The sequence below is a fragment of the Charadrius vociferus genome, unplaced genomic scaffold, assembly GCF_000708025.1.
Source record: "Charadrius vociferus isolate BGI_N301 unplaced genomic scaffold, ASM70802v2 scaffold67, whole genome shotgun sequence".
Taxonomy (NCBI): domain Eukaryota; kingdom Metazoa; phylum Chordata; class Aves; order Charadriiformes; family Charadriidae; genus Charadrius; species Charadrius vociferus.
Window position 1 is genome coordinate 3,143,130 of NW_009649485.1, and position 10,206 is coordinate 3,153,335.

Sequence of the window (10,206 nt, forward strand, 5' to 3'; positions counted from 1 at the left end):
GGGGTTCAGCCTGGAGAAGAGAAGGCGAAAAAGGGGAGACCTCAGAGCCCCTTCCAGTGCCTAAAGGGGCTACAGCAAAGCTCGGGAGGGACTCTTGATCAGGGAGAGTAGCGATGGGATGCGGGGGAACAGTTTTACGCTGAAAAAGGGGAGATTTAGATGAGATGTTAGGAAGAAATTCTTTGCTGTGAGGGTGGTGAGCCCCTGGGGCAGGTTGCCCCGAGAAGCTGTGGCTGCCCCATCCCTGGAGGTGTTCAAGGCCAGGTTGGACGGGGCTTGGAGCAACCTGGGCTGGGGGGAGGTGGCCCTGCCCAGGGCAGGGGAGTAGAACAACGTGATCTTTAAGGTCCCTTCCAACCCAAACCATTCTGTGAGCGCTGTATGAATCTGCAGGAGGGTGTTGTGATTTGAATATGGTCCTGATGTTCTGGTAAAAAAGTATTCAGGGATTCAAGGTGAGGGAGCAATGCATCCTTGCAGCTGTGAGTAATAACCATGTTGGGGCTGACTTAGTGAAAAAGTAGCCAGCAGGTCAGGTGTGACTATTGCCCCTCTACTCTGCAGTCCTGGCACTGCATCTGGAGTTAGTTGTGTGCCCAGTTTTGTGTCCCCCTCCAGCTTCCCTTCCCAGTACAATAGAGAGATCACAGACTGACAGGAGGCCAGCAGAGGGTCACTAAAATGGCCTGGGGGCTGGACCATATGACGTGAGAGGCTGGGAGATGTGGGTTTGCTTCATGTGGAGAAAACAAGGCTACAGGGGATTTAATGGAAGTCTTATGTAACCTAAAGTGGAGAAGATGGAAGCAAATTCTTCTCAGAGATGCACAGCAAAAAGCAGGAAGGAAAAGGGCATATGCCAAAACAAGGAAAATTCCAAATGATTAAATAGAGAAAAAATTGCCAAATGTGGCTGGTGAAGCACTGGAATAGGTTCCCAGAGAGACTTTGTAATCTCCATCCTCGGGGACTTGACTGCACAAGCCTCTGAGCAACTTTGATGTTGGCTCTGCTTTGAGCCGGAGGTTGGACTAGATAGCATCCAGAAGTCCCTTCCAATCTGAATTTTTTAATGAGTCTATATTGATTTTTGGAGATCTAGAATACAAAACAAAGTATGTTTTCAACAAAACAAGCGTTACCTCTTTAGATAGTTTATGTAATTTACCTATGAGGGAAAACAAACTTGCCAGAGCTGCCTTTGATTTTTGAGCACACAATACTGCAGTAACACCCATATAGCAGAAACTGCTGGCAAAATTGGGAGTAAGCCTCAGACGAAAAGCCGGCAGTCAGATAAGCATGGGTAAGGTCACATAAAGACAATTATTCGGGCAGCTATATGATAAATTTTCAGTGCTGCTAATTATGCAAATTTAGACCTGTTGTTTGGATAGAGGACCTTGCTGTGGGTCATGGGCTGAATAGACCTTCCAGGAATTTCACAAATAAACAAACTGGAATAAACTTGTGACGTTTGCAATAGATGCTATACCTTGAATTTAACTGCATTACATCCATAAAATTCTACAATTCCTCCTACTGCATGCCACTTGCTTTACTGTATTAGTGTTGGTAATACCGTTACTCTGTTGGACACTTCATAACTCAGTGCTGCAGTTTATTTCCCCAAGGCTCGAAAATATTTTATTTTATCACTTTTCAGTCTTTGTATTCTCTTTTTACATGAAATACAAAGGGAACATTGATGAAATCCCATCAGAGTAGCTGGACTGTTGTTACCCAGTCTCCATAGAACTATAACCTAGCTTAGATTCTCAGTCTTTGAACATTTCCAGTTTCATAACATGGTTTATGAAACAGCTATCCACACATAACGCAGGCCATGAGAAATACTAACACAGGGCAGAGGGACACTCTTCTATGAGCCCGCATCCCCGTATAATCTCAACTAGACATGTCATACCTGAAAAGAAATCAGGCCCTAGGAGTTAGGTTTCTGCACAACAGTTGTAGCTTTGGGGAAATGGGAGACACATCTGGTAAGCTTGCAGCCTTGGACTATCATTGTTAATACAGACTAGCTGACCTGGGAAATAAACTTGAGATTTACACGTGAAACTGCTGATGTATATGTATATGAGCACACCGCAGTGAAGTCTTACAATGTAAGAGAAAGTGGCAGCTTCAGTCAGAGATCTCTCTGTGCCTGGGATCTTCAAGAGAGTGGCTATAACAAAGTTAATCGGAGATTTATGCTGGAGTTGATTGATTGTTGCAGATATGGTTTACCTTGTGAGATCTTCCTATGAGCAAATAAAGGTATCCGTAATAAACACGAGAATAGCAATCAACTAGAAGATAGACTCTTTAAAAACAAAACCCAAACCTGTTGGGTGGTTTTGGCACATATTTCCATAGGTAGGACTTCCAGTTTCCCCAAGCAAAGTCTTGCAGCAAGGGAAAATCATCCTGGAATTGAAGATGAGAATAGAATCAAAGCGGATTCAAACTCATCCATTCTTGGCGAATATAGACTCAATATGTTTTGGAGATGATAACTTCTCAAAACTATTTAGTTCAGATTAGATTCTGTTATAAGTTTTAATAAAAATAATATTTATTTATGTTTATATATATATTAAATTCATTTAATGATTTAAATGAATTTTCTACAACATTCTCAGTGAACAAGATCACAAAACACTGGCAGAACCTGGCAGAACTATTCCATCAATTTATTTACAAAAGTACTGTCCTGTAGTCCTATGCTGTACACCTGTTACTGCTGCAAGAGCGGGACACTGCAAAATTAAAAGTCTGTTGTAGCAATGAAAAATCAGTAGTAGAAGAAAGTAGGAGTATGCTGAAAACGGTATCATCTTGCAGTTGCCGTGTTGATAGACTTCTGTGAGCATCATCACTAATTTCTCTGGCACAGGCGGGTGCCTCTCCTATGAGCACTTTGCTACGATACAGAGAAAGAGTCGTTACCCCTCAAAGAACTGAGTTGAGGGATTATTCGTATCCAGTGAGGAGGAAATTAGACTGCCAGGTAGGAGACCCGAGTTCAGGTCCCAGGTCTGACAGTGTTGTTTTTGAAGACTGTTATGCCTGATCAAAATAAAAGACATCTGATTTTACTTAAGGCATTCAATTTAATTACACAGTAGGCATTCATTTTAATTACACAGTGCCAATGTATAGCAATGGGTGCTGCGTATTTCATTTAAGGCATATTTTAGTTGAAACATATGAGGGTTTAAACACAAGATATCTTGGTACACAAACCAAAATGATAGGGGATACAAATATTGTTGCAATGGAAACATTGTTAGACTTACCAGATGTCAGTATGGTTTTAACCATTGCCATACACAAAGGTACATCTCTTTCAGTAGGAACCCTTACACTTTCTAACTGGTGGAGATCTCAAACGACAATTTTGTAGGAGCCTGGAATGTGTGCTTATGTGTCTGTACATATATAGAGTGTACATCTCACATTTGATTTTTTTTAATTTCTATTTTAGACTCTAAGCTGACCATGTAGAAATGATTCATTTTGGTGTCAGGTATGTCTCATTTTTAAAGATAGTTTGGAATTCACTATCAGGAGTGTAAACTATTTTCATGAGCTATTGCTCACGCACTGTTAACATTAATTGTTCTTTTTATCTTCTAATTCTTCAATAGACAAATAATTTGATGAAAATTAGGACCTTTATCATTGTACTTAGTGAATAAACAAAAGTGAATATGTATGCATAGTATTTAAACTTAACTTGGCATTTCCAAATGAACTAATTCTCATTCTGGTGGAGGGGATGCATACACTGAAACCTTCAAGTGTATTCTTGCATCTCATCTTTGGGACCTGAAGCCGTCGCGGCTAAGTTAGGAGGCTAGTCCTCTGGCATCCCTGATAGCAGTAGAAAGATACAGCAATCTGCAGGATTGGGGACCTCCTCTAGAACTATCCGGAGGTGTCTGTTGAGCTGCTATATTAATATCTTAGGATTAGAAATACATTTTTAAAGTGAATCTTTCAGTCATTTTCATTTATTGTGCTATCACAAAGTGGTCTCACAGAGAATGTAATGGAGTCCTTTTAGATGATGGAATGAAGCCAAAATGTGCACCTACACTAATGTTTCCTTTATTGAGTGCCACACTTCCTGAAAAGAATATGGGAAAAGAAACATGTACTAGATGCCAGGATCCACTTGCTAATTGCACTCCTCCTTTAACAAACTCCCATGATACACAGTATTTGATGCAGAAGCCCAGAATTCTACTCATTACCCGCTAGATGTCACCATTGGCACAGAAAAAATTGCGAGACTGTATTTTTTTGCCTCTTGAAAGCGAGGTTGGTTGTTTTCACCACACCTTAATCAAAGTAGAACTCCAGTCCAAGAAATTCCAAGAAATTTGTTATGTTCTCTTAAAGCTGTGTGTCCTCTGACCTTGTTTATTAACTGGAAAACCTTGAAAATATTTTACAGGAAACCACACCTGGAATATTCTCTTGAGGCTTGGCCCCATGTGGAAGTATGCTTCTCCATTCCTCACCCTAACTTGCTTCCTCTGCTTCTCTTACATCCAGAGCCATTTGAATTGCCTATTCAGTAAAATAAACTGATAAATCCTGTTAGGTACCTTGCTAATTGCAAGTTTAAAATAGGCAGTATCCCGTTTTCCATTTTTATTATTATCTATTCTAGATATCACATCACAAAAGCTTACTATGACAGTTTCCGCTGTCTTTATTATTAACACAGTTACACTACGATTATGGATAAAAATGGAGATAAAAAATATTCAGGAAGTTTTATCTGCCTAGGTTTAGCTGTTCAGTGTTTGAATGTTCTTTAATTGTACCAGAGGTATTCTTTGTTATAATCATCATAATTTTTAGACCAATTTTCAGTGATTTTGTTTAGGTTGCTGTTTCATGTATTAATACATGAAATACATGTATTAATAAAGAAAAGTCAGAAAAGGCAATTGTCATGATCAAGAGGATAGACTTCTTGATAACTCTAAGTAGCCCTTGGGTGAGCATGTTTTAGCAGTGTACACTAATAACTGCGGCTGACTTAGCGTGCTGCTTTTTTTATTTCCTCGGGGAATTACCGACCATTTTGGCTAGAATTGCTGTTGCATATCACAATAGAAAAAGTTCATAATGGCTGTGAATCTGAGGAATTGTTTGTGAAAGGCCAGTGGATTAGAGCATATGTTTCAAAAGATGCTGTTTTGTAGTCCAAAAGAAGACATATTTTACTATTTGTGCAGATACTGCTCCTGCAGTGAAAAAGTTGCCTGAATTCTGGAATGAATTTTGCTGCTTCTATATTCTGTCTCTGTATTTTGCCTTTTTTTCTCTCCTAGATTTGAGTTCACTAATTGCAGTTTTTCCTGCATGCTACTTGAGACCAAACTCAACTAATCTCTGAACCTTGTATGATACATTGAAATAGACTGAACTTAAGTTTATTCCTTTAATACATTTTTCCAATGTATTTAAATGCAGAGATATTAGGGCTTCATTTAATATTGAATACTTTAAGTACAACTATTGACATTCAGGTGTTTAATTCAGAGAAATAAAACTGACAGAGGGTAATAATACTTTGCGTTTAGTTAGTGTATTATATCCAAAATATATGAGCATCGTGCAAACATATCCTAAGTGTTGCATTGTTATTGTAAGTCTTGTCATACTCACTTTACAAAATAGGCATATGTGGCACAAAGGCTCATGTGTCTACAAGTATCTCAAAATCATTAATTAAGAACATAGAATTTCTCCTCCAATGATTAAACTACCATTTTTTTGCTTCTGATGTAACGGAGGAACATCCCTTCAACTCATACCACCAAACTCTTTACAGTACTCAGTTGAAGGAGTTCCAGTTCCATCAGAACTTTGTTGTTAGGCTAACTGAGCAATTTCAGAACGAAGAAAGCATTCAGGAAGCAGTATATTCATCAGCACAACAAAATGAATGGGAGGACATTCTTTTTACATTGAACCTTGAGGATGCCTCTCTAATCATCCTTCCCAAAATGTATGGAAAAGACTTACATAACCAAATTTACCAAAATGTATGGAAAAGACTTACATAAACTCACCATTACACGCAAATGTGACTTCACCTGTTGAAGTTATCTGGTTCTGGGATTCCTTCTTAAAACTAACATACTCCACAGTGTTCGCTCAAAATGTTTCCCTCACTTAGTTCCAAAGCAGAAGAATAGGAATGAATGCTTTACTGGTGGGCGACAAACAAAGTGGTACGTGGTCTTGAGATACTCAGCTAATACAGGGCCTGAGATCTCCTCTGCCTAAATTCTCCTTCCCGCTCCCCAGTCTATATACTCTTTTTTATTTTGGTGTAGTTGTTCTGTGAAATTGTAAGCTTCCCAGTAAGTTGGCTCATGCAACATAAGCCACTATGCCCTTTTTGGCTGAGAAACTATGTTTTCTTCCTTTGGGAACAGATCTATACCTGACTGGACTTAGAAAGAGGGGATTAATTCCTGTTGTACAGCAAGGCATGTCTGGTTTTGAGAATTAGTTAGTACTTAGAAACAGTTAAATCAATGGCTGAGCAAGTGAATGCTCAAAGTTGGTAGAGTGAACCTTAGCTGCAAACTCCTCTTGTCAAGGCTACCTCCCAGCTTTTCTAGATGAAGCTGTTTTACAGATGCTTGTCATTCAAGTTGTGGATGAGGCCCTGAGCAACATGATGTAATGTCAAAGCCAGCCCAGCTTTGAGTTGTAGGCTGTACTTAAATGTCTTCCTGAGATCCCTTCCAACCTAGAGTATTCTATTATTGTGAGTTTCTCCTGAAATACTTTACAGCATTTACAGCATAATTTATAAAATGCAATTAAATAGCAAGGATAGAAAAGGTAAACATACTTCGTGTATTTTATTTTCTGGTTTGCAAGCTTAAGTTGTTGCTCATGAGTTTGCCTCATTATAGGAGCAAGAGTTTGCCTACTACAAGATAAGGATATATGGATTAGTATTGCCACTGCACGCTGTTATTTCCAAACTTGTAGGAAGATGAAAATATGTGTAGTCTACAATCAACTATATTCTGTAAGTCTAGAAACAACACCATACTGTTGTTGAATAGATAGTGACAGTATGTTGAGCATGGGTAGTCTTAGCAAAATTTCTAGGACATAAAAATGCTTTTTTTCAGTGAAGTTAACATCTACAGGTATAAATGAAGCAAGCATGATATCAAAGAGATACAGTAGGTTACAACAGGACTTGACATTTCAAAAAAGTTTATGATTTGGGGAAGCTATAAATAAAGAGGGTAGATTTTTTTAAACAGTTGAAGCTTCTTTGACTATGATAAGTAGCTCCACTTGCAGATCTCACTTCACAAGCAACGTGTTCCCATGTTTAATGGAGTTTAATTGAAAGAGAAAAATATATTTGGCCAATCACAGAAACGTTATTCTATTTCTTCCTTTTCCGTAGCTGAATAATTTATAATCACTGAAGATCTCTATTTATATCTCCAGTTTTTGTTCTACATTGTGAAATAGGTAATCTCAAATTGTGAAATGTGTACAACAGTGTAACAGTTCTGAGATTGTCACTGAGTTTTTCAGATTCCTGATCTGAATTAGTTCTTCTTCAAATGTGATAAAGCTGTTAAATGCATGTTTCCCACTTTTATTAACACTTGTTTATAAATTACAGTTTTCCAAACTCATCTATTTTACCCATGGTGTTTATCTTTGAAACTGGAACATTTTGTTTGGTTGAACTCTTGGGCTGCTTTTTAGTTCAAAAAAATCAGACGCGTATCAGTGAATGTGCAGGATCTTTTTGAATGTCTTCTTGAAATTCTGGTTACAAAGAGGATACAGGAATGGATTTAAGGTGGAGTTCACATAGCCAAGCCATATAGTGAACATGTGTAAGTGCGAAAATTGTTCATGGCCATGGAAAGCTATTACCATAAATAATACAAAATAGGGAATCCAGCACAGCATAAAGGCTGCCATTATGACACCTAACTGCTTGGCTGCCTTCCTCTCCCTGTTCCCATGCAGTCCTTGAATATGCTTTTTGGAATGGGTATGCAGACTTTGCCAGGTTTTCCTCAGGTAAGTCAGTCTTCCAAAATCCCTGTTCTCAGTCTTTCCCGGAGGACTGCAGGCTCTTTCAGGGTTAGGATTGGAGTGGTCTCCACAGGGTACCTCCTCTGTGAAAGTATGGTTGTCTGATGCATCACTTAAGTCACTGTCTTGTGAACAAGGCTCCTCTTCATTTTCATTCTCTTCTGTTACAGACATACACTTCTCTCCTGCTTTATCCAGGCCTGGCTCAGACTGGGCAGTGGTGAAAGGAAAACAGCTCCATTTAAGGACTTTCCTATTACTCTTGCCAACGAATGCCCTTGAAGACTTGTCAGGATTACTGAAATGAAGCTCTGTCTCTGTATTTTTGGGCTGAGGCGAGCTTTGCTTGTCTTCGGGAGGGTTGTTCTCATATAAGATTTGCTTTTGGAGGCAAATATTTTGCTTGTCCTTCCTTTTAGTATGATCTATGGCTTTTTTTTCTGAGAAAGACCAACCTGATCCATTGATGAGCTCTCGGTGTTGACAGTGTTTTCGAACAGCTCGGAATATTTTATAGTAGAACCATAACATCATGATAGAGGGTAGGTAGAAATTGAGAATGCCTGTCAACACTTTAAACCAGGTGACTTGAGAGAATTCAGTTTCACACTTGTCTTTCACTTTCCTTTCCCCGTTATTAGCAAAAACATGCCAACCTAGGATTGGAATGACCCACGTGAAAGAGAGCAACCAAACCCCCAAAATCATGAGCAATGCTCTCATTTTTGTTCTATACTTGAGATATTGCAGTGGTTGCTGAACTGAACGATAACGGTCAATGCACAATATGACGAGATTGAAAATGGATGCAGTACTGGCCACGTAATCCATTGACAGCCAGAACAAACAGGCCGGTAAGCCTAGAGTCCACGCACCACTTAGGAGATAAACAATATTCAGAGGCATAACAGCTGCACCAACTATAAGATCTGCAATAGAGAGGCTGACTATGTATAAATTGCCAACTGTTTGCAGCTTCTTTTCAGTTTTCACAGCACATAGTACTAATATATTCATGACAATGGTGATCAGTGAAATGCTTCCCAGGACCAGACCTAGAGGAGCTGAGTGAGGGTTAGTTGAGTTCTCTGTTGAGTTTTTTGACATCTTTTGCACAAGAACACAGAATGTAAATCAGAGATGTCCAAGCCTTGGAAATTCAGTCTTGTTTTATACTTCTGGATGAAAACGTGTTGGATTGCTTTGTGAAGTTTATTTCCAGAACTATAGAAAAGAAAAGAAATATGCTCAATCACTGTAGTACTAAAATAAAATAATAAAACTAATCTGTGCTTCAGCCTAGCACCATCCATTTTAGGACTTTCCTAAACAACGAATTTTTACATATGGGTAATTTAAGATGTGTTCTATGAGAAGTACTGGAGCAAGCTCTACGAACCAATCCAAAATGGTTTGCAGAGGTGTTTTATGGGGCTTCATATAATTCTGACCCCAGAATTTCAGTCTTCACTGTTTTAATTTATTATATCTCATTAAACACCTGATCATGAGCCATAATATAAACTACCTATTGGCAAACCAATTTAAATTGTGTTAATAAAAAGCAAATTAAGGTGTTTTATACTAAATAGTTTTAAACAAACCAATGATTATTTACAAACTACATCTAATAGTTTGAGAATACAGCAGTTGGATATAATTATCCACCAATAATAGGATATCATTCATATGTGTTCTGGTTTTGGCTGGGATAGAGTTAATTTTCTTCACAGTAGCTAGTATAGGGCTATGTCTTGGATTTGTGCTGAGAACAGTGTTGATAACACAGGGATGGTTTGGTTATTGCTGAGCAGTCCCTCCACACAGCCAAGGACTCTTCTGCTCCTCACACCGCCCACCAGCGAGTAGGCTGGGGCCAGGGAGGGGGAACCCGGGGGCACAAGAAGTTGGGAGGGGACACAGCTGGGACACCCGACCCAGACTGACCAAAGGTATATTGCATACCATATGGCATCATGCTCAGCAATATAAAGCTGGGAGAAGGAGGAGGAATGGGGGTTTGTCTTCCCAAGTAACGGTTACATGTGAAGGAGGCCTGCTTTCTTGGAGATGGCTGAAAACCTG

At 39.1% G+C, this 10,206-nt stretch overlaps 1 protein-coding gene across 1 annotated transcript; it reads right to left on the reverse strand.

Moving 5' to 3' along the window:
• Positions 1–7,803: 7,803 nt before the first annotated feature.
• Positions 7,804–9,228, reverse strand: HRH1 (histamine receptor H1). The gene has a single exon (XM_009889938.1). It carries the CDS (start codon positions 9,226–9,228, stop codon positions 7,804–7,806), a length of 1,425 nt encoding a protein of 474 aa, XP_009888240.1.
• Positions 9,229–10,206: the final 978 nt, after the last annotated feature.